A 26,087-nucleotide genomic window follows, 5' to 3' on the forward strand; every position below is an offset into this window, starting at 1 on the left:
GATAATATCAATACTCTTTACATAGTTTCATATTAGGCTCTCTTCATCTAATTTTCATCATAAATATTCCCAAATATGATTCAAAAGTTTAAACTGTGATTTTAATGACTATGCCACAATTAATTTAGTACTTATCTTAATTTTGAATACTTTACCTTTATCAAGTGAGTATATCCATATATTAATCATTTTTATGCTTATGAACTTAGATTTATTTTACAATTACTAAAAGCCAAACTTCTTTAAAATATTTCTAATATAACCACCGTATTTAATAGTATAAAATATAGTTCAAAGGATATTAAATTATAAGTAGAAAATTTCTTTTGATCACAAATATATTTGCCAAATCTTATAATTAACAGAGAAAGTAATGCATTTACTCTAATATGTTGTGTGAGTGACAAAAGATAAATAATTATAAGACAGTAAACATTAAACAATACTTACAAAGCTCTCAGATAAATCTAACATCAAGCAAACAACGGGGAGTCTTCAAGTAGACAAAGGGGACATGTTTGGACTATGTTAATGCTATGGCAAGGGACGAAGAGCTATTAAACCTGGTAGAAAGCCTAAGAGATGAAACTCTTTTAGAGCCTATGCTAGGATAGAATCAGGTCTTGTTTCCAGAACAAGCCAAAAACATAGGACATATTTTTCTCAGTTCCACAAGTAGGTCTCCAACAGTCTCTTTTCATCTATTTGATAAAAATGGTCCAAGTTTTGAAAGTGGCCATGTATTAATTGCTTTCTGGGCTTGTCATTAGATTAAATGGCATAGCCTGTTAGCAGTGAAGCCCTCTATGTGTTCATCATGGATCTGCCAGGGTTAGCACACAGTAGATCTTCAATAAGTTTTCTTAAAGAATCTGAGTAACCACTAATTCAGAGCAAAAGCGAAAACCAAAGGGTCTTTTCTACAAAATTTCTATAGCCAAAAGTCAAGGAGAGCACCAGGAGCAAAACTTAATCATTCAAAAGAGTCTGGTTGTGATAGTGATACACAGATATCTGGAAAGATGCAGTTCAGATATTGGAGCCCATATATGGTCTCTGGGCCACTTCCTCATTTATTGAGGCAATTGGTACTCTCTGTACCTTTATTTAATGATCATGTAAAGTCCTAAAAAGGAGCAGGTTTCTTGTAAGTTAGCAATGATTTTCATTAGTATTTATTTTCATCATTTCCCTTGAAATCTAGATAAATATTGGGGCTCAAATACCAGCACACTCAGAATACAATGTGCACAGAAGGCCTGGGAAGAGAGGGGTTGTCATGAAAGTTAAAGAAGGTTTTGCAAGAGCTGAGTGAAGTACATATCACTTAGGGTCCTTAGCAATGGCTGAGAGAATACACAGTACAGTTGGATATGCCATTAATTGATAAACAGGTGCTCTACTGTGGTATACGATTTAAATTTTGGCACATAACCCTGCAGATTATGTCAATAATATCTAGTGTTTCTTTGAAGCTTGGATAAATTTATGGTCCATACTAAGTGAGGGAGAAATTTAGAACAGGCCTGAAAGATAAAGAGAAAGGGATTAAAGACTGACTATATTACATGCCTGAGAACAATCTATGTGTAAGGCTGGAAAACAGGCTAGAGGAATATAATCCACATGCTAAACAATGGGACACTTTTGAAACCACACAATAGGAGCGGGTGAAGGGAGGGCAGGGACAAGGGGAAAAAATGAGAACCAAGCCCTGTCATGTAAAGGTACAAGATCCCAATAATGAATGTTAACAGTACTGTATACCTAAAATGTACCAACAAACTCAATGAGAGAAAAAAATAAATAAACCACACAATAAAGATCGTGCCCCTGAAAGGGACAGTCATGTCACTGAAAAGGTCAGTGGTAATTGTCCTCTTTAGGCCAATTAGTGGGAGACGATAGCCAATTACATTGGCAAGATAGATGGGCAGCCATGAAGGGTATTACTGAAGTTTTACAATGAAAAGATACTAAGAATGGATGATCAGGAAGTTAAAGGCAGATTGCCCTGCTCCTCACGCATCCCCCCAAATTAACCTTTCTCCAGTTTCTAGACCAGGCCTTTATTGAAGACTACTGATCAAAGGAAGAATCTCTCAGGGGAAAAACTTAGCAATAGTTCGAGAGCATAAAGTAGTAATTTCTCCAGTTCTATCCCAAGCAGACAAAAGGCCATTATCTTAAGAGTCAAAGCACTTTCTAGAGGGGAGTATGAAGAACTTTGAGAATAGCTGAATTCAAAATCAAAAGTGCAACTGATCTCCTAAAACCTAGCTGCATCCCATATGCCCCCTAAGAGAATGAAGGTTTATGAATTAGGTAATTACCCAAGTTCAGTTGTGCAGCTGGCTCATGCTTTTGGACAGTACACTCTTGGTAATTGGCAATTCTCTATGCTGTTTTTTCCTTTAATTTTTTTTTCTGTATACAAGCATTGTCAATCACTGCCCCACCCACAAATATTTAAAGGTGGCAGAGATAGTGGTCTCTGGCATTTATTAGTTTATAAGACCAGTCCAGCATCTACAAGATATGGATGTATCACAGTAGACGACAGTGCATAGTTGTAAACCTAACCAATGCCAATGGCAATTACAGGTGTGAATTCCAGTTCAAGATAGAATATTTATTTTATGAGTAGATGAACATAGTCTTCAGTGTGAAGAATAGCTACGAAAATAAAAAATGCACTCATTTCCTTCCCTCTCAGAAAGAGGAATCATAACTAGTACCAATCTGTGCAAAGCAGGCAACAGTATGCATATCTGGGTTTAACTTAGGACTCTGTGAATTCAATTTACCTCCATAATCCTACATTGCAGATGGGCCCAACACTTACAGAGTGTCAAACTGGTCCGTTATATCACCAGTTCACTAAATGTGGACCTGGCAGTCCCTGAAACAATTTCAAATCGAAGAGATCAAAATGATTTCCATACATTGTTTTGACATTGGCACCAATCAGCAAAAGCACCTTGGGTAAAATTTCTGTCTTTTGAAACACATAGCAAGTAAACTGTAGTAGTAATTAGTATGTTCTTCATTGCCAAGACTTAAAAGATATTTTTGTTTTATAGCTGAGTGTTCTGGAGGGTGAGGCAGGAGGTTCCAAGTTTGAGCCCAGCCTGGGCAAATTAGTGACTCAGTGAGACTTTGTCTCAAAAACAATAACAGCCAGGAGTAAAATTTTTATTAAAACTTTACTTTTGCATATATCTTTTAAAAATTTTTGGCAAAATTGGAGATATGTAGAGGCTCTTATACATATTTAAAGAATAATATTTGTATCATTACTAAGAATTATGAGCTAAACGTCCACGTTTTTCACAGAACACATATTTTTTTCTCAATTTCAAAGGCTGTTGACAGTAAAATTACATTCATTCAAAATTAGATATTTGACAGATTTTTAAAATACAAAAAACATCTGGTAGCATTTGTTCTCAGTAATAGGCTCCAATGTTTAAAATGAAAATTAGGGATTTCAAAAATTTCCGCCTTACCACTAAAAGCTTGAAGTTAACAAGTGTCATTTTTGATGTTGTATAATGAAATGTGCTAATATTTCAAATCTTAAAAATATAGAGAATGGATATGTCCCTAAATGATTGAATGCACAGTGCTAATAAAATCTTATGTAGGTAAGAGAACCACTCAAATTTCAAGTCATTACTATAAATTTTAGTGCCACAGTATTAAAATTCACTGATACCTTTCCACATTGCATATTTCAGCTAACCCTTAAGAAACTACAACTTGTTCTGTTTGATTTGGTCCAAAAAAATAATATCTGAAAGTATCTGAAAAGATTATTAGTGTACAATCTTATCCAACTTGATGGCTGTGTGAAACTGAATTTTCCTCATTGGCTTCAACTACGACATAAAAGTAGGCTGAATGTCAAACAAGATCTGACCATCCAGCTGTCTTCTATTAGTCCAGACACTAAGGAGATTTATAAAAATTCAATATATACCACCTAAAGGCCCTAGCACCTCTACACCACCAATGTGCAATCTTCATACACAGGTGGTTGAATAAATTGTTGCCAAACATTTAGCAGCATCTACTAAAGCTGAACATCCACATAGTTTATGATCCAGCAATATTCATTGCCCAGTATGCATTCAGGAAAAAGACAACATTCAACAAGAGCATTGGTGACAATAGAGCTAATAACAGACTGACACTGAATAAACTGTAGGCCCATATTATGAATATTATTTAAAAAATTAAAATTCTAGCTAAAGGTAAATGAATAGATGCTATTACTAAAATTCAAAAAACTGGCCAAACTTATCTATGGTGACAGAAGTCAGGATATTGACTAGGGCATGAGCTAGGGGGTTTATGTAGGATGGCAACACCATGTTTCTTGACTTGAGAGAGTGCTCATACACTTTGTCAAAATTCAGCAACTGTGTATCTATAATACGTGCATTCTTCTGCACATGTTATAGTTCATTACAGGGTTCAGGCTTTAAAAAAAGAATAAAACGGTGGGAGAGAAGGTAGGAGATATGATGGAAAAGGATGATATTTTATACAAGGTTGCCAGAAAAATCCTTTTCCAAGAAAGCATGTTTCAATACCATTATGTTTTGAGTGACCAAAAAGAAATGAAGAACCCATGTGAAATCCGAGATGACATTCCAGACAGGGCAAGCATCAGTACAAAGCTCTGAGAAGGCATCATGTTTGGTGTATTTCGTGAGCACCCGAAACCTGTTTAGGCTGGAGCATCACAAATCACTTTGGCCTGGTATATTTCAAGCTATTGAGTGAACGACTCATGTGCATATTGACATCTCAGGTCTTCATGGGATTCTTCCTTGTTATCTGCCCATTAAAAATACATAGCATATTGCAAAATGTTTTTTAAAAACCTATCTATAAAGCTTTCCAAAAAAACGATTTAACACAAGGGTAATCGGTTTGTTCCATTCAAGAGCTGAGACTTGTTTCCTTTAATCTTTAAAGTTTTATGCATCCCACACAATTCCTAATGAAGACAGAAACCATCAGTTAATCAAGAGCATAATTAACTTTTAAAAAGTGTTAATAAAAGCATAATCTGTTTGTTGACTGTCACTTATGGAAAAAGAGTTATGTGCACATTTTATAGATACATATAAAAGTTTTTTATAGAGAGAAAGTCAGATTTAAGACACGACACCAGCAACCATGGAAACCAAATGATAGAATATAATTCTTTTAAGGGTTACATTGCTCTCAAAGTCATGATTAGCCTAGGGTTGTCCATGAAGAACAGGCAATTTTATGTGAGGTGGTTGAAAGGTATTATCAGATGGCAAAATAATGTGACCAATGATTACACTTTCTCCATTTCATAAGAAGCTAAAGATGCATGCTCTAAACTTCTGAGAGCTTTTCCTTTATAATTTAGAAGTAGAAACACCAATGTCATCACCAAAAGTAAAGCAATAACACACTTACAAGAACAACAGAATACATATTCAAAATCTTGAGACCGTGCAGAATTTATCTGAGAGTTGTAAATGACCTGCAGTGAGACAGTGGCCCTGCTGTCTGAAAAGGGTTGCTTTAGAAGAAGCAATAAACTTTAAACAAAATTGTACCACTCCCATCTTTGCCCTCTTACTGAGTCCACGTTACAGAGCTGTAGATCTTGTTGGCAGTTATTACCGCAGCTATTGGCATAGTCAGCATTAGTTTGAAAAGAGTTGTGCACCATAGCTAGGACCCATTACCTGTCCCCTCTTTTTCTTACAATTTATTTTCACCCCAACAAGCAGCACCTCACAAGGTCATTAATTTGCTAGGCAGCTTACACTTTCCATGAAGCCTACTTTGGAGAAAGCTCTTATATATAGTAATGTGTTACACCTCCAGGAAGGCATCAGAAATTTAAGAGCAGCAGGTACAACCTCTCCTGGTTGCTAAAGTGGCTCAACTCATGGCAAGATCAGTGGGGATGTTGTGGTAATTTGTTTATGCCAGTCCCAGGAAATCAGTACTGTGCCACCACAATTTTGAGCGGGGGGGGGGAGGAAGGGAGGGAGAGAGAGAGAGAGTGCATATGTAACCAAAGGGAATGGAGAAAACAAACTCTGTGTTCTGTGGATTCTTCTTGAGCAAAAATTGATCAATGAGTAAATACAGCATAAGGAAATAACTAGCATAAATGAGCTATTTCACAGGTTATGATACCTAGAAAGTATTGACTGTATCCTAATAAACTTTGATTGGAACAAATTATCTAATAGCAATTGGTCTTTTCTTCAGAAAAGATGGTGGACCCAATCAATCATAAATAATTGATCAGAAATCCAACAAAAGCTTATTCTTCATTAAATCCTATCTAAATATTTTAAGCATTGAGATCACTACCCCTTTCCTAATGATACACTTTGTCAAGAAACGAAAACATTTCCCATAAACCGAAATGTGGATACTATTTATTGTCACCATTCTCTGGGGCCAGGATTAATTCTTGGGGAGGCTGTTGGTTCTACAGCTGGATAATGAACCCTTGACCTTTGCTGTGCTCACAAACATGAGCCAAGGCGTGGAAGTGCTTTAAATATTCTGGAGTGGAAATTCTGCACATACTTTAAACTTTATAGGACAATAAAATCATCTTACATTTCTAGAATAAATTATTGTTTACTATGTATCAAGATACACAAATCATCCTATGAGATAGAAAATTCAGAAGGATTCATTTCCATTATCATAGGTTATGAAAGAAATTTGCTCGTTAATAACTAGTATGAGGTCTTAAGAGTTCTTCCTCTCATCACAGAATTCATAGCCATGAACTTAGAGTCTAGCAAACTAAAAACTAAAGACTCTCTCTAAAATATTCAGTAGTCCTCAATGTCCATGTCAAAAGTCTTTCTTACCAAAGATTGGAAAGAAGACTTGAAAAGAAGGCAATCTAGGATGAGAAAATAAATCAGTCAATGTGATGCAAATTTGCTGTATTTTTCTTGCTCATGGGACATGATAGCTCTTCTTCATAACATACCTCATGGGAAGCCAAAATACCAAAAAATAAAAAAAAGAATAAAGAGTCAAAGTCAATACAGGATTGGCACAAACTTTCCAATATACCCTCAGCAGCTACTGTCTTCTGGTCCGGAGGTGTAACTGAACCACAGGAGTTATTTAGGAAATTGAATAAGTAGTGTGACAGGCATTGCTTTTGCATGAGCCTTCTCATCTAGGGAAGGAACAGTAATGATATCTCAATAAAAAAGTGCTTCTCAAAGGATGACACTGAACAAAATAAAGGCAATGAGGACTGGAAAGAAGAAATTTCCCGCTCCTTTCTACCCACTTCTATCCACCCTTCCCTCGGGAAAATGGGATAAAGATTATTGTCTTGGAGAAAATAGCTTTGCTCTCTCCTATGGAGCCTCCTCAGTTAAAAAAGTATCCTCTTCCCTCACCAGATTTGCATTAAAGTAATGTTTTAAACCCCTGGTTCTCTGATGGAGGCTTCCAAAACAATTTTGATGTTTTCCTCTGCTTCATTTCAAACACACACACACACATGTATGTACACACACATGTGCAGTGTTAAAACACATGATCTGATTACTTAGGAATAAATAAACCTTATCTATAAAAGCCTGCCACATGAGTTTTATGTGTCCTTTTTTCTTAATTTTATTCAACCTTTTATGCCTAAAGTAATTCATTTATTTCACTTTTGTTTGTTTGCAATGTTTTGGATAACAGCATGGCTTCTAGGCTTATAAAGGAAGTTAAATTTCAGTATCTACCATAAACAGCATATTCATTCTGCTTTCAAAAGAATGAAAACACCTGTTACAGTTCCTTGTTGATTGCTGATTTTTATATGAACATTTGGATGAAAAGTAATGTTTACAAAGATAGTATATATAAAATATTCAAAAACCAAACTGCAGAAATGAAAAACAAACTTCAAAATAGTTCATTATACCAAAACAATAAAGGCACATTTTTGAAATGCATTGGAAAAAGCAGTCCTCATTAATACAAGGGACAGAAAATATATAAATGAAGAATTTAAAAATAATCCCTTACTTACCACAAAAATGTACAAAACCTAAAATCCCACCTCAAAGTCAAAACAACCCTGCTAATGTGTCCGCATATTTCAGTTATTTATTTTTCAAATAAGACACACAGAGAAATCCGTTGCATGTCTAAGAGCTCCCCACATCTACACATATTTTAAACTGCTATTTAAATTTGAGGTTATTACTGCCTCTTTCATACCCTTAAACTGGGTAAAACATAATAATTCCTCGATTCCAACTTGGCTCAATATACGCTGTGTTTTCACTCTTGGTGAGCTGGTCATGGCAATGTGAAGCAAACACTGAAATAGGAGGATTCATTATCACTGAGCAGAGGAAGTTTAGCCAAACCATCATCAATTGATGCATTGATTATTGTTCAATTAATTATCTTACCGAAGAAATTTAAATATATGCTTGCACATGACCATGGATGACTTTCCTCACTGCACCAACATGTTCAAATATGAAATGATCTCAGACAGATTTTGAAAAATACGATTTCAACAGAAAATAGACCTGAGATCATTGATTCTCTTTTGAAGTTTCAAAAGACCTTTAATCGCAAGTCCGTTATCTTTTTTGAAAATGGAATTCATTGATGCTGATTAGTATTTACTCTTCTAGCAAAACAGTAAATATGGGAAGACCACAGACTTAGTAAGAAAATATGTTTTACGTAGGGTTTGGTTAAAGAAGCATTAGTCATGGCAAAAATATGCTACAGCTTTAACTAGGAAAAGAGACCTGAATATAACTCACTCTGCATAGGAAAAAGAATTGGTGTTTTTTGTTATTAAATATTTTTGGAAATATTGTTACGTTTGTGTTTCATTCACAGAAATTGAATTTTACAAACAGCAGCTAATTCTTTCATTAAATCAGAACCAAATTACTAATTTCAGTATTAATGGTTAGCTTTGACATGTTTAAAAAGGGTAGAAAATACTTAATAGCCCTGTCTCCAGCTCTGAAATGAACAACTGCTCAGGGAAATGGAATTGCTCAAAGATACATTTTCTTTCTGCCAATCTGTGAAATATAATATAATTATTCTCTTTTAATGAATCTCTCAACGAGGAACAATTTTTCAGCGCTTGAACAGGTAAAATGTAATGATAATGGGAGCAGCTTTGTAAATAAAAGGGTGAAATGAGATTGTTATTTTGTGCCATATTATGGGATAATTAGAATAACAGTGTGGCATTCATCAAGCATTTGAACTTTCTCAAAAAAGCTCCCCAGGGCTCATTTAAATTAGTCATGTTTATCCATGGAGATTTTAGCCTTACTTTAAATGACTGCTACTTTATAATATTCAGGCTTCAATATTTAGCTTAATCTGATTAATACTGATACTGTATAGCAGCCAATAGTTCCTGTGTAAAACAGACATAAGAAAAACGAACTTTATAAATTCATAGTTTATCAAAAGAAGAACAATGGAACTGTTTTTATTAAGCAAGAATGATTATTCAGTGGAAAGGGATTGTGATCTATATGAATCTCTATCGATTTCCACAAAGATGGAGTGGGCTGGATACTGTCCAAGAACCCACCATTCATATGTTAATTAGCTCTATATAATAAAAGACTATATTCATGGAAACTAAATTCATGGCAAGGGAACTCTAGTGATTAGTTGCTTTGGGTAACCCAAATTCATTATTCAATGATAATTAAGTAGATGGTAGGATTTGATTCTTTTAAGAAACGGGTTTCTTTTCTTTTCTTTTCTCATTGAGTTTATTGGTACTTTTTAGGTATACAGAACAGTTACATTCATCACTGGGATCTTGTACCTCTACCTGAGAGATCTTCATTCTCATTTTTGCCCCATAGCCCTGCCCTTCTTTCACCACCTCTACCCTTCCCTATTTCCATTTTTTCCTTTTCTCATATTTTTTTCTTTGTCCTTATTTCCTTTCCCCTACCCTTCCCACTTTTCTTTTACTGGATGTGCCCAGCACTTTTTATAGCTAGGTAAGAATGTACAAGGAGAACCAGGTGATGGTGGCCATTTTACCCAACCATAAGGGTTTTAAGAAAAACAAATATAAATGCAGGTAAAATAAACGTTTCCAATCTCTCTGGTATCGGTTGAGATCTCTAAATGAGATGTCATTCCACAAGATGGTGCAATTGAAGTTTCAGTCTCAATTATGCCATAATATTCTTGGTTATTATTTTTAATCTTTATGGAAAACACTTCCTTTAATACTAGTGGGAAAAATTAGAGCCATGACTTATATTTAATGCTTAACATAGTTGAATAATTATTTTTTGATAGTTATTTCATGTTTTTAATTTTTAAAAATCCTGCCTAATTTATTGTTGTATGTCTCAATAATAGGAAAAATCATTACAAGTTCTCTGGGGGACATCTCTCACCTGAGTTTCAAATCACCAACCTCAAAGGACAAAACTGTTGCAGGGCTTTATAGTTACAAAATATGTATGGACCGTTTCATATTCAGAATGTGAATCTTTATGAGACATCATTCAAATTCATGCTCCCCAAGTGTTATTTAATTAATTGAAGTTTATGTAATCAGCCAATATTTACTTAATGTGAAAATCTGCTTTATATTTCTACCTCTGCATTAGTTAAGTCTCCCTAAAATTATCTAGCTGTGTAACCTGGTAGAACAGCTGCTATTGTTTCTAACAGACACAGGACTCGACACACATGTGACAGAAATAAACAAGATAACTTTATCAAAGAAATCATACCGAAGCATGTATGGGAAATGACATGTTAAAGTATTTTTATCTTCCACCCATCTCTATAGTTACAATTAAAACCAATAGCTAGGAATGTAGATGTTCTCAGAATAGCATTTAGTATTTTGTAAACAAAGAAAGTATACTGTCTCAGAGGTTCTACAAGATGAACAGACTGAGCCTTAATTGAAAACTTCAAGTAAACAAATACATGCTTTTATAGGACAAGCAGACTAAAAGTAAGACCGTTTGATCTTAGTTTTGCAAAATATTTTGTGTTTTATATATAAGAAATCTGCTTTATAGTCTCTAATTTATTTTTATTGCTGTTTTTAAAAAATTTGAAAGCTTGCTTCTTTTGAAATATATGGAGTGCTACCCTGTTAAATACGCAGATATATGATCTTAAAATGCAAGCCGCAATTTTGTTATTGAGGTAGTTTTATTATTTGCATCACCCATTGCTGAAAATTTTCGAAGGCAGCTAAAAACACACAATTAAGATCTCATTTTGCAACATCTGTTTAATGAATATTAGACAGCAAATGTTTGGATAGATCTGCTTTCAACTAATGAAATTATCATAGTTTTAATATAAGCATATATTTTTGTGAAATACATTTTAAATACCATGATCCTTTTTCAACAACTTTAACATCCAGGTATAATAATGCTGCATGAAATCTTTTTCTTATTTCTAAATTTAATTGATTTAATCACTGAATTTAAATGCTTGAAAATTGTTCTGCTTGCTGGAATTTGAATGCCAAATATATAATCTACAGTTCTAAAATGAATATTGCATGTATATTTAGACAACTTAAAACACTGACTTCTAAATTACCCTAAATAACTCCTAAAAATACCTAGAAAATTTGGTAATAATGGATGACAAATGTCCATTACCACAGCATTTCTGATGTATCTAACTTCTACAAAGTATAGAAAGTTTCACTGTCTTCCTATTCAAATGATCTTTGTGTAATGCGATGCACAGCACTTAAGAGATAATCAGAGTGCTCACCACCCACATTCAAAACACGAAGACACTGGAAAAGTTACCTTAATTAACTTTCAAGAAAAAATAAAACTTTGCCAAATGTTGGTAGATATTCTCTCATTTATTCTCTGATCAATTTGATTTGGACTGACTTGCTTTTTTGTCTTCATAGCTTTTGGGAGTTCACAAAAACAATGATCATGGATTTATTACAATGGAGGGAAACTCCATGCTAACCAATCAGATACACAGCCTCTCCTTTCCAGCTCATAAAAATACCCAGCTGCATAGTATTCTAAGGTACTACTTTGCACAGAGAAATAAAAGAAGGCAGACTCTGTGTAAAGTAGTACAAGGAAAAGAGGTCATACATAGTAAACGTCATACAAATTTGATTAAGAATACAAATGTTTACACTGATAAAGCTGTGCAAAAGATAGAACATGTCGGTAGTTGTTTTACTCTATTTAAAAAAAATTTGTAACTACAAATAGATTGCTATTATAAATAATAAAACCAACATAAAGAGAAGACACTGTAATAATATATAAAAAATATATGAATATAAATAGTCACACAAATATGGTGATAAAATACAGTGAATGTTTAAAATGTTTTATAAATTATTACAGTACAGTATAAGATACCCTGCCATTTACTCCCCTCCATATCCACCCCCTTGCTTTGAACACAGTTATCTCATCTTCTTGCCACCTTCTGGAGCAGTTCTGGATCTTTCATTAGTGTCTTTCCTTATGCTGCCATAGCTGCCTGCATGGTGAGAATCAATTCAGCTAACCTTTCAGGGTCATTCTGACTTCAGGAAAGAAGGAGAAGGTGCATGCTGCCACATCTAGGTTGATGAGGACGTGCTGTAATATTTTCACAAGCTCGCAAAGACTCGCAAGAGAGGATTTCCAGAGCTGCTTCAGAAAGTCACACGAATAAAGGGCTAAGTGTGTTAAAAGCAAGGGAAAATATTTTGAAGGAGATAAACTACATCGTATCTTTTATTGTAAAATTTTAAAAAATTTAAACATGTATTCTATATTTCAGTCATTGAGTGTCGGTGTGTTTGTGTGTATACTAAGCTTTAAAATATTCATCAGTGTACCTGCTAAACGGCCTCATTTTTCATCAGTAAGTGCTTTCCAGGCTTTGGGAAATTCTGACCAAATAAAGGAATTAGTATTGGTAAAAGTGTATGAAATCATTGAAAATTTCCTGGGTAAATTAATATGTTAATTAGTTTTTAAGATAAACTTTCCAATGACAAGTACCTGGCTAGCTGTACCCATACACAGGGCTTACAGTCACCTACTTAATGAGGTTTCAAGCAGGAAGTCCAGCTGCTCCTGGCAGCTCCTCCCCTAGCTTTTGGCAACTGTTTGAAACTCTATGGTTTGAATGTAATTACTTTTGCTCAGCATTTTTCAAACTTTTTAAAGTCATTGACAACTTTTCTCTTTGCAACTGAGGCAATATTTTAAAGGCAGTAAATAAAAGACAAAATCTGAATCATATTTGTATGAATGCATTTTAAAGTTCAAATTGTTCAACTTTTCAGTATAGTCAAACTACACGAATAACGGAGTTACTTTCATGACAATGCCAATATCATACCCACTCTGTTTTTCTTGATTTCTACATTTTAATTTAATTAGGTGACACTGGGCCTATCCTGATCCATACAGATATGTAGTTAAGTGATACGGACTATTTATATTGCGCTTAGCCACCCTGAACCTTTCTGATTGCACTCCTGGAGTGTAGAATCACAGACTTGCTTCTTCAAAGCTAAATAAATTAGAGCAATAATAGCCCACTCTCCTTGAGATTTCCTCACACTTCGATTAAAAAATACTATTCAAAGGTGCCAATTTAACATAGTTTTGCAACTTCATCAGTAGAAATTTATGGTATCATATTATGATATCAAGCAACTCTCTGGTTCAGATAGTCACTGAAAGTTTGAATTATTCATATGTATTTTGCTCTGTATATATGCCTAAAATATTCGATTTTATGGCTAACTCTTTCGCTGCAGTTGTGAGCTATTTGAATCAATTCTCTGAGGAAAGCTTGCTTCAGTCACTACAAGCCTATTATTTGTTGAAGCTAGTTAACAAATGTGATTCCTTTGTGAACAAAGTGCTACTTCAAATAATATAATTTGCATTTAAAATCACGATTTTGTCACCCGGTTTTCCCTTCAACTGATGGCTATATGTTGTTTGATTTTTGTGACAAATGAAACTATCTGAATCTGCTGGCTTTTTAATTACATGGGGTTCACATATGTTATGATGATAATGCATCCATTTATAAAATTTTCCTATAAAATATGAAGAGCCCTGTTCTTTTATATAACACAGAAGGGCTATTGACTTTCTCATCAATGCCACATTTATATAAATGTGTATATGTAGGCCTTTCTTTCTCTCCGTCTCTGTGTCTTTCTTTATTTACTCAACCAAATGTAAAGAAATGAAAAGAGGAAGAAGAGGAGGACTTCAGGAAATTGTTTTTTCCTGATAATACAAATGAATGATTTCAAAATCATTAGTATGGCAAATGCCTTTTTACAGAACACATTTTTGTGCACTTTCATTAGACCATTTTATTGGTCCAAAATAAAGCAATGAATTTGAACCAAGTTTTTATAGAACTGTTGAAGAATTGCAGTTATAATTTAATGGAGCACAGTATGAAAAATAATGTTTTAGCTGAAGGCCTTTATATCTTTTAAAATGCAAATCCGCTACCTTCATCTGCAATCAGTCATTTATGCATTAATGTGAATGAATTTATTAGACATCTTTCTGAGGTTAATTTAGATGAGGAGGAGGTAAAGATGAACTCAAACTGAAAGACATGGGAAAGGTTAAATATTAAAGCAGAGAACATTGAAGATAAACTTGGCCTATTTTACAATTTTGCTTAAAGACTGTGCCATCTATATATAACACACTAATTTGTATTTACAAACACACGCAGAGAAAATGGCTAGTGAATTAGAAGTGCGTGAGTGTGAATATGTTTTGGCATTGCATGCAAACAGTTTAGTATATTTAAATGGAATAATACAATTAAATGAATTACTTATAATTTCACTCACACTAAATTAAATCTACAGTAAAAATGTCAACCAATAAATTGATTGAATATTCTGTTGTTATGTGAGTCTCCTCAAAAAGTGAATTGTTCAGGAACTCCAGATCATGTAGAGTTTACTAATTTGAGGATTTGATGCAAGAAAGCAAATCTTTGGTCTACGATCTTTTTTTTAACAAAGCTTCTTCTTACTTCAAAAACTTTTATTAGATAAAATAATTTATCTCTATTATATGAACTTTTACTTTCTCTGAACCCACCCTAACAAAAACTTTTCAAACTGTAGAAAAAGTTCATCCATTCCAAAATACAGTAAAAACTTTTACAGAGGGATACAGAATTCAAAATCTACTTAATGTAAAATGTGCATTCTTGAGTCACAAATCGGGAATGTTCCCACTTTCTCCTCTGTGAGCATTACGGAAACTTGATTCTAGTAGCTTCCCAGTGGACAACAGGAAGACAGCAGGGGAAAAGAAAGTGTGTTCTACGTGAGCGCACAATAGCTGTGGGTAGTCTGTGCTGCACTTCAAACCTGCATTCCTGAGAAGAACACAGAGAGGAAGGTGAGTGAGGCAAGGCAATGCCTGCAAAAGCAGCTGCACACAGGCCACAGAGAGGCCGCTGACATCTGTCTGCATGGAGAACAGCCCTGTGTCATCCACGCCTTCAGTAGCCCTGTGGGTAAACGACATTGGCCACTGAGACGCTGAGAAGTACTTTGGTTAAATATCTGCACTCACAAAGGCCATGCCCACTGCTGGAATGCAGTGGTAGAATAGTGAACCTGGAATATTTCATATACATAGATATATATGTTTATCTATGAAGACATTTATAAGGAGAGAACCAAATACATATATAGCACATAAAAATATAGCGAGTATAATGGAGAGTTTTCACTTTGGTTCTGGGTATGGTCTTTAAGCTAATTTTATTTCATAGAAAATTTTTACTCCTCTTAGAAATCTGTTTACCTTACACTGAGATTGTTATTTAAATATGACTATTAATTCTAATGACTTCTAAAATCTAATAATCATATTTATTTTGTACTCATCCTTAATTCATACAGGACAATTCTCTAATTTTTATATACTTTTTCTTAAAAATGTTATTTTTCTTCCAAGTTTCATAGTCATATTGCATTGCATATAAAATATTTTAATTGATTTGTTGTAATCTTGCTTGTCCTAAATTAGAGAATTATTCAGGCTTACTTGTACCAAGTCTCCTGTCATTAACAAGTTGCAGGGAGGTTTCAAGAGGCTCACATGGTCTAACCATCTAACACAGTCTCCGCCAATCCTTGTCCCCACCATGATACCAAATTCTACATAGCAGAGGCACCAGGCCACAGAATTATTGCCCGCTACCAGAAAGTCCACAAACCATCTTATTTATCTGTTTGTTTGTTTGTATTGAGATCTTAAGGCTGTGACCTTATATTTTGTCCTTGCTACACTGAGATGAAATTGTATACTTTCATATTGCCCAGTACCATTAATGGTATTAGATACATTCTAGAAAGTAAAAGATATATAAGATATTTGAGGTCATATCCCATTGTGAATTATATTAAAATGAATGTAAGCATTCTATGTTATTTTGTTGTCCTATGCACTTTGTTTCCCAGAACTCCTAACTGCTGTTATTAACTTTTGGGAAAAATAGAAGCAGATAATAAAAATTTATCATGTAATAGTTAAACATTTTCTTACAGATGGTACTCAGAACAACAGCAGGATAGATATTGTTTCTGTATCATAGCCTGACTAGAGAAAGACAAAAACCAAAGCTCTTACAATGCAACCTTAGAAATGTCCTCACTAGGCCCTCGTTACAGCCACTCAGCATCCTGACCACGATGATCACATTCCCAAAGAGCTTAATATATAATATGTCTTTAATATTATCTACCTTGTGAGAGAAATGCTCTTACCAAAGAAAAAGAAAAAAGAAAAATCCAAGAAAACCATATAAAATATTAAAATCTATTATGACATAATTTAAACACATGTGAGTACCTGATAATATGAAAAATACAACATCATAAATAGACACGTTATTATAGCGCAATGGAAAAACTCGCCAAGGTAGCCTTTTAAATCCCATTAACAAACAGGGTAACACTTCATTGCTGGAAATCCTACCTTGACTTGCAAACTTCAACTCTTTGGCATCGGTGAGTGTGGTCCTTTTGTCAGAGCCTTTTTTCTCTATCCGTCGATGGCTTCTTCTTTTCTTAGACTCTCCCCAAAGATTGGATCCCCCATGCATGCTTGGTATATTCAAAATTGCAATTCCTTCCAGGGATATGTTCGTTAGATCTATCTGTACTCCATCACACTGGTCAGCAAAAGGAAAACAAAACAAAACAAAAAAAACACAGAAATTGTCAGATGCTCTCTTTCCTTCTTTGGTTTCTTCTTTTCCACTTATTTTCTAATAAAGGCCTTTAAATGTATAATCCTACCATTTCTAGACTAATGTTTCAAAAACACTTAAATGCTTATTCTAAATCTCAAGATAAAATACAACACAGCTAACTAATATTAGGCAGTTATCATTTATAATCCTTAAAATGCTGAAATGAAATCACCACTGTGTCTTTGTTTATAGAAAACCGCTGAGAGAGACACACAGTATTAGCTGCGCACATAGCCAGCTGCAAATTCCCAGCCTGTTACAAGGAGGTGGATTCTGGAAAGTATGGTCAAATTTCAGGCAGTTATTTTAACAATTGTCACTTACTGCAAAGCACTGCACATTACAAAGCACTGTGGTGGAAAATACAAACTTAGTCTTCGTGACTCGTTTCCATTTTTGGGAGGTAGGGGTGAATGAAGTGGCTTGAAAGACTTCGCAAAAGAAAAGTGTGAAACAGAACTTCAGATGATCTCAGATGTTTGAGTGGCCAAGCAGCACACCACAGACAGTGGGAGGCACACTGTCCATGTGAACACGGAGGAACAGGCAGGGTGAGGGAAATGACAACGGATTTAAAACAACTCTTCATTTAGACTTTTTGGTTTACCTGGCAACAGAACATTCTGTTGAAGAAAAAAGTGGAGATCAGTAACAAACAGTGCCTTGCTATAATTACTAGCCACTTTTTAATTTTTACAAATTTTCTGTTCGTTGCTGCTGATGGATACGTGCGAAGATCAAAAAGACTATTCTGTATTTTGTAAATGACTTTGTTTTTCTATTTTGTAAATGACTCTTTTTTTATCATTTGCTTTGGGTTTTCTAAAATAGAAGTTAATATTCATGTATTCCAGAAATCGTTCCCCTCTTTTCAATTATAATCCAATATAAGAAGAGATTATGAGGTATTAAGAAAACATATAACTTTTTTTGTTTTGAAAAAGACTCTGGTAGAGGTAAGCAGCTCATAAATTGAAGTATAGCTGCAGTGCGGTTGTTTTATTCTCCATGTCTTTTTACAAAATAAGTCCTCAAGACTAACTTCATTTCTCTTGGAAATCATGACATTTTTTAGACTTAGAAGAGATAATTGGCCACGAAAATGAGAACAAAACAAAACCCTCTCTTTATCCACATTCACCTCATCATACTGAATCTAGGATTGCATTTGTTCACCGAAAAATAAAAACTGTGAAATAAAGCAACACATCTTGAGCCTACTTGGCAGGGCTAGAAACAAATTCTAGAGAAAGCGCCAAGTTTTCATTCACTTTGTCTCAACGAGAGTGAGAGCAAGGACTGGATGATGTCTTATTTCTAGAAGCAAGTGATTTTTTTCTTTTCCGTTTTATGTATTAAATTAAGATGATTTAGTTTTACTAAAGAATTCTGCTCATGTGTATACTCACTTACCGCTATATATTCTAGATAAACAGATATTAATTTCATAATTAAAAGTAATCTTGTGTAAATACCCTGCAGGCCTCAATGAATCAAACACATACTGTGTGTCAGGCCTCCCACTGTCTTCAAGTGGAATGTACTGGCTTGATAATTAGATAGTACATATTTTTTAACCTTATTTGCATGCATATTATATCTTTTGCACACTGACAAGCAGCAGTAACAACAAAAGTCAGATTACCACAGGGAATTCCCACAAAGAAGTCTTCATTCCTTATAATTTGCAGCCTAAATTAAAATAATTTGATCTTTGACAAGGATGAAATGTCAAGCAGAAGGGGGTCCTCTACAAGCCACGGCCTGTGGCTTCTGAAATCTGCCTAATTTATGTCAGTCACTTCTTAATACATATTTAAGTATTACACGAAAAAGATGATAAATATGCAATCTGACACCTTTGGTATTTCCCTGCTGTTAATTTATAAAGGTCTGGCTTCCCCCAAACTGACTAAAATCATTTAAATAACAGAAGAATGGCGAAATAAGCTGGAGTCAGGGCCTAGCTTCCATTTTCACTCAATATTGAACACAGCAGGTAGTACACTAAGACAATTATTTGACTAGGTCTCAGAACCCCACTGTGACAAGTTACTTTCAGAATTAGTGAAGGAGGATTCCTTTGTTCATCTGCGGAAAGAGAGAGAATGTTGCAAATACACTTTTTTTCTTTTGAATTGAACTGGTGGAGTCATCTGCAACAATGGAAAAACCCCAGTGTATGCTGTTTTTCATGTCTGCAGTCTTCAGAGCCATGTCATGTGCAGTTTTAAGGAAACAGAGCAAATCATTCTTGTAGAAGTGAAAAAAAAAATTTCTCAAGGAGTTGCCAAGAACAAGGACTGATGAAGAACACTGATGTTCCGTTCTCGAGAGCAGGACAATGTACTTAAATCCGTGGCTATTTATTAATGATTTGTTTCCACTAGCTCTTGACCCCAGGCAACCTTCCTCTGTTTGCTTTAACATTATGTTCATTAGTCTGGAAAATTTCTGTGCTAGCGCTGATGGAGACCAGGACCTGTAGCACACCAGTTGAGCATATGAAAATAAAAGCTAAGGTGAAGGCTATGAAATATAAACAAGTTATAATACTGTCAGATAATATTTTCATCCTCAGTGAAGATTTATGATTTTTTAAAAAGGTAACTATAGAGGAAAAGAATATAAAAGACTAAAAGCTAACAGCCTTAGTTCGTCAATAAATCCTGAATATTTTTATTATATAGGAAAAGGTTATTAACATATAGTACTGCAGGAGCTATTTCTAGAGAGCAATGCTATGAGGCCATTATCAACTCTTCTTAGTTTTAAAATGGAAGATGCTACTTCCAAGACAAATTTAGCTGAAAAGAAGAAAGTTTACATGTTTTGCTCATATATAAATTAGTCCTAGTGTTTCACCTTTGGAGACGTATAAGCAGAGACAGTAAACTTGTTGAGCTACAGTTAATGACAAATTGTAATTTTTTCACATAGTGAGTCTGAGTCTGTGTCTGTATCAGATAAAATACATTCATAATTTTACCCAGTGAGATCTAAAACATTGCTTTATAGTTACTCTTTGTATTAAGAGAGAAACAGCAGGGATTGTGCTGGAAAACAACCTTATTGCCTTTAAGAATTTTATTTGCCAGGTAACTGGATTTAAGAATCATGTCTTTCTAATTCTGCTAACGTATTTTGTGCCCCTGATGCACATCTCCATTTTTTTTGCTACTTTTATTAGAGCACGTTTGCAGTACATGATTGCATTCACTGTAGGGGACTGACATGTAGAAATCATGCACCTCAACTCCCCTCCTTCACCCACCCCACTCACTTTGGATTTTCCAACATCAGATTCATTTACTGATCCTATCAGACATTACAAATTTAGTTATAATAAATACAGATTGAAAATCAGACTAAGAGGCTAAAGAACATTTAAGACAATTGTACTGTCAATGTACTAGTCTGATGAGGCCTATGTCAAACTTAGAGCACTAAGCACACTTCTAGATACATTCTCCATACCTTTTTTCTTTCTTTTTTCCTCTTATCTGTTTTATATATGACATATGTATCTTATATGAAAAACTCCCTCCTCCCTATCTTGTGTTTGAGTTACTTCACTTAACATTATGGTCTCCATATGTATCCATTTCCTATATATAATTGAAGTTTATCCTTCTGTACAAAAGAGGAGTACTCCATTGTGTATAAATACATTTTTAAAAATCTGTTCATCTGTTGATGGACATACAGACTGTTTCTAAGATTTAGCTATTATTATGAATTTATTTATTAATCCTTCAGATCAGTTGGGTTTAGGAAAAAAGTATGTAAGCATCAATACAATACTCAGTATTCTGGGATGGAAATTATTGGCTTTAAAATTTACCATTTGTGATGGCTGGTACTGATTTTTCAACATGATTGGCTTGGGAGACATTTAGGCGATTTTAAAGCACATTTCAGGGGGACTGTGGGTAGGTCATGGAGGCATGACCTCAAGGACAATATATGGCTTTCCCTGACTCAGGCTCTTTCTACTCTGGTTCTTTCCTGTCTCTCTGCTTCCTGGACACCATGAGTTTAGAAGGTTTTCTACACCTGGCCTTTCTTAGCTGACATGTTTGATTTGGGGTCAACAAATAATGACTGAAAGCTCTGAACTCAGAGCAAAAGTAAACCTTTTTTTCCATTAAGTTGAGGACATCAGGTATTTTGTGCAAGCAACAAAAGCTGACTGATTCAATATACTTCTAGATTCAGCACCACCCAGACAATGAAATACTGGACAAGGGGCTTTCTTATTTTCTCATTTATTTTCTCTGGTACAAAGGTTCAGGAATTTATAGATCTATATTTTATTTTCTCCATATATTTGTTTCCTTAGATTTAAACATTTTGCAATAATATAATTCTTATTTCTCTAAATGTTTAAAAAATATGGTCAGCTCAGCAATGGACACATGATAGTACCTCTCTAATTCAAGACTAATGCAGATAATTCATGTGTAAGGCTTGGAACCAGGCATGAGCTAGAGTTAGCAACACACAAATCTTAAGTTATTATTATTATTACTACTACTACTACTACTACTACTACTACTACTACTATTATCAAGCACTAGCCCATGGTATTTATATCATTCCGAATATTTGTCCCTTTTGGAAGGAGGCCCCTATATGACAGAGGAGAGTGACATTAAAAGTTACACAGACAATGGCTTGTTTTTGAAGAAGCTGCCAATGAAACATATATCCACTATTTGAGGTTCTGTTGTCACTGATGTGGTTTATTCTCTGCTATATATTTTTCAAACCGTAGTTGGTATGAGTTTAGGCCACATAGGAAGTAATAGCGAGCAGAATCACATTTCTGAATTGTTGTTTTTGTTATATTTAATTACGAAGCAACCTTGAGGGTAGAAAGGCATATTCTGCTAATATGATAGACTGGATTCATTAAAATGTGAGCAGAGAGGCAGACTTGCCATTGCTAGCCACCCACACACACACACACACACACACACACACACACACACCCCAAGATATCGAGCAATATAATGGGAGGTGCAAACAGTTTGCAGTGGTTCCTAAAACAAGCCAGTAATGCAGAGCTAGAAAGCCAGACTTGGAAAACACGTAGGAACACGAATCTAAGAAAAATAACTTCATTCTAGTTGTCCAGATTTCTTGGAGAGTATCCTAAATAGTTGTTCTATAAGATGTAAAAATCTGTGGAACAAAAACAACTCAGTTTTATCATATTTAGAACTTTAGACTGGATTAAAGGGGGGGAGGTAAAAAGAATAAAGATGCATTCTGTATATGTGGCAACTCCCTACGATGACTGTGTCATTATGTACTGTAAACATGTACACTGCCAATAAAAATTAAAATTGTAAAAAAACCAGTGCTTTCCACATTCATTTTTATTCAAATATCGTTGGCTATATAATGCAGTTTATTCTTGGCCCTTTTTGTTACTTGTGCATACATAATATTTCTTTATAGACCAACAGTTCTTCAATTTGACTGAGGGACAGGCCAGGGGAAGCACAGTGGCTGGAGGGTTAGGGTCTTCAACTGCACGCAACCAAAGCAATGCTTCTAGCTTTTAAAGTTTTTGATTTAGGATGCAGAGTTTCTTTCTGAGATTAGAAGATGCTCAGAATCCACTGTGCAAAGTAGTTTTATGAAAGTAATGATTTTGAATTTTAAGGGAAATTGTAGTTTTAAAATAAAGATTTATGTACACACATTACTCCATATAACAATGGACATTGGATATATACAGTTACCTCTTTAAACATAAATGACACATATGTTATGTATTATTAAATATATTATGGATTATTAGTAATATACGTTGTTATTAATAATTTATGTAGGGCACATTCACAGATAGATGGTCATGAATAATAATCACACTACAACCATTTGGAGTCCAAACCTTTCACCTCTGTGATCATATTCCTTAACAAAGATATGGTCTAACATACCACAAAGGGCTTTTCCTATTCCACAACCACTGGCTTATTTCTAACACTTAATTTATTTTTCTAATCATGATGAGAAAAGAAAGGCAACACCATCACATTGGGAGGAGTACATTTGAGTGCTGTATTATCAAACAGAAAGTTAGGACAACAAAGAGCCTACTTAGACCATTATAACTTCCATAGCTCATAACTGCTTCTGTTTACCTAATGCTCAGTTGAGTATGTGCCACTAACGACATGGGCATCAGGAGACCACTTAAGCATTTATTTTTAAAATGAAAAGCGTCAAGTCAGTGTTTTTCAGTTCTTAACACTGAGTCATTCAGTATTCATGTTTCTTCACTGATACTTTTTGTCTGTACCATTTGTCAAAATATAACGCTTTCTTTTTCTTCAATCTTTAAAACCTCAATGACATTTTCTTTTACAATGTCTCATACTTTTGACTCCTACAGGGTCTATGCATTTTTAGTAGACCTATTTGCTCCAAGTCTTTTCAAAGTATGCCTTTTCTTATTATTTTTTGCTCTCCTTTTTGGCATTTTCACTTCCTATGTATGTAACAGGGAAACGGCAACTTTAGGAATGGAGAAAGCCCAGTTAATGAATGGGAATGGACTAGAAAAGTACATTGTTAAGCAGTTATTCAGGAAAGTACGTACAGTTTTAGTGAACTGTGTTTTAAAGGCTACGAGGTATTGGAACCTGAAAATGGTTTTTTATATATCTTTCAGCAGTTTTCATTTTCTTCAACTGCTTTCTTTTGTCTTACACCCTCCTCTCCACACTACGCCCACTCACTTCTTCGCTGCTTCTCAAAGTTGTGTTCCACTTCTCATTTTTATACTGCATTAAAACAACCCACATGCACACTTAACTTTACACTAATATTTCAGAGATGGCTACGTTCCGTATGAGTGACCAAAAAACTATTTTAGAATCCTGGGTAACTCTGTATGCATTGATCAAAGTATATTTCATTGCAAGATCTATGCCACAGACATTAACAACCAAACACAAGCCATTTTCTATTTTTACAAAAGTGAATGCATTGTTCTTACTTCTATTTCTACAGATTCATGTAGCTTCTTGCAGGTGGCTGAGAAAGTTTCAGATGTGCCAAACTCAAAATACCAAAATTTGTTCTTCATTCTGAAAGAGGAAAGGAAGATACAGCTTAGACAATTATCACTAGATTAGGGATCTCTCTCTCTCTCTCTCTCTCTCTTCACAATGACCTAACTTGGTTTCTTGGTCTGTATATTAAGTAACAGTAAAGGTCTGAGGAGATGTGATATCCAACATGTAATGGGTAATCACATAATTTTCAAAGCTTAAATGTTGGTGTCAAATTGTATGATAGCCTCTGAGGAGATTACAAGAATTTGTTGATTTGACAGATTCAAGTATATCTTTGAATTTTCGATCTATTGGTTGATTAGATTTTTTAAAGTGGTTTTGGTGCTTATGATTCCTGTGTTAGATAACATGATTTTAGAACTAGCAACTCTGAAGTCATAAGAGGAAAAAATTCTGAGATTTTAATGGGGAAAAATGAGACAAAGCTTGCAGAAATGCAAAATTCTTGTGCATGGCTGTGTACTCATTATAAATAAGCATGATTTGTCAACATATTAAAAAGAAAGAATTAAGGTTACCTATAAAGCTAAAATGTAGTGACTTTGGGATAATCATTAATTAAAAATATATTATGTTCTTTCATGTTAACAATAGTAGGGAATTATGATACACTATGAAAGAACACAGGAAACCATAATATCAATACATTGCAAGGGAAATATAGTTTAAAATATTTTACTATTTAATCTTAAATAATATTAGAAAATTTTTCTTCCATAAACCAATGATGATAAATTGGAATCTTTGTACTAGGTAATTAAATTTCTGACTACTTAATGTAACTTTATGAAGGTTGACTAGGGTTTTGCTATATAGTAATGGATTAAATATGTATGTTTATGAAATATTAAGTATTTATGCATATGTCTAAGGTACGCCTCAACTAGAAGAAAATACAGGTATAATGACAAAGAATTTTCACACAAAAAAGGCAAAACAGATATTTTTGTTACATTAAATTTTCCAGTTTGACTAACAAATATTCATATCTGCCTCTTACATTAGGATCAAAACATTTTGATAATTAAAAAGCCATTGCTAGGATGTTATTACTTAATTCCACCTATTGGTTTGGAAAAAGACATGAAACCTAATATAGTGCTAACTATTATACTATATAATAGAATTTTCTGAAATTATAAAATATTAAAATTATATGTAGACTAATAAAAGGTTTTATTTGTTGACAAACTTTTTACAAGCCCTTCTTTTATCAACCATACTTAGGCCAGTAATTTGAAGATCAGTAAAGGTTTCAGGTTACACAGGATTCTATAGTCACAAATTCTAATTCGTTTCCAGAGAATAGTTTTCTTATGGTATGAAATGATTTGATTTTTTTTGGGGGGGTACCAGGGATTGAACTCAGGACCTTGTGCTTGTGAGGAAGGGGGCAGAACCACTGAGCTAAATCCCTGGCCCTGAAATGATTTCATATATGTGAGTAGACATAAATATACATAATTAGATGGGTAAAGCCATCGAATGGCCAGATCTATGGCTCTGCGTGTATGTATAAGTCTATATTAATGTAATGCAGCTGTATACTTTATGTAACAGATATACTTTTATAAACATACACAGTAGTTGAAGTTATGTAAAATTAAAAATATATTACTACTGATTCATCATTTTGCAAAAATTACATAATCTGCACACCAGGAA

The 26,087-nt window shown here is 34.3% G+C and overlaps 1 protein-coding gene across 12 annotated transcripts in view; it reads right to left on the reverse strand.

The window, feature by feature from the left end:
• The window catches only part of Dgkb (diacylglycerol kinase beta), a 609,362-nt gene that overhangs the window by 130,027 nt on the left and 453,248 nt on the right, over positions 1–26,087 (reverse strand). For 11 of the 12 annotated variants that reach the window (XM_010643347.3, XM_033757026.1, XM_010643348.3 and 8 more), the window contains 2 exons: positions 24,344–24,434; positions 17,052–17,247 (listed from right to left, as the gene is read on the reverse strand). In XM_010643347.3, coding sequence (XP_010641649.1) covers positions 17,052–17,247; positions 24,344–24,434 — 287 coding nt within the window. Of the gene's footprint in view, positions 1–15,391; positions 15,442–17,051; positions 17,248–24,343; positions 24,435–26,087 lie in introns of those variants that run through there. The other variant, XM_010643353.3, reaches the window with a different exon arrangement.

This window comes from Fukomys damarensis, unplaced genomic scaffold (genome assembly GCF_012274545.1).
Source record: "Fukomys damarensis isolate Sample0158 unplaced genomic scaffold, DMR_v1.0_HiC HiC_scaffold_4, whole genome shotgun sequence".
Taxonomy (NCBI): domain Eukaryota; kingdom Metazoa; phylum Chordata; class Mammalia; order Rodentia; family Bathyergidae; genus Fukomys; species Fukomys damarensis.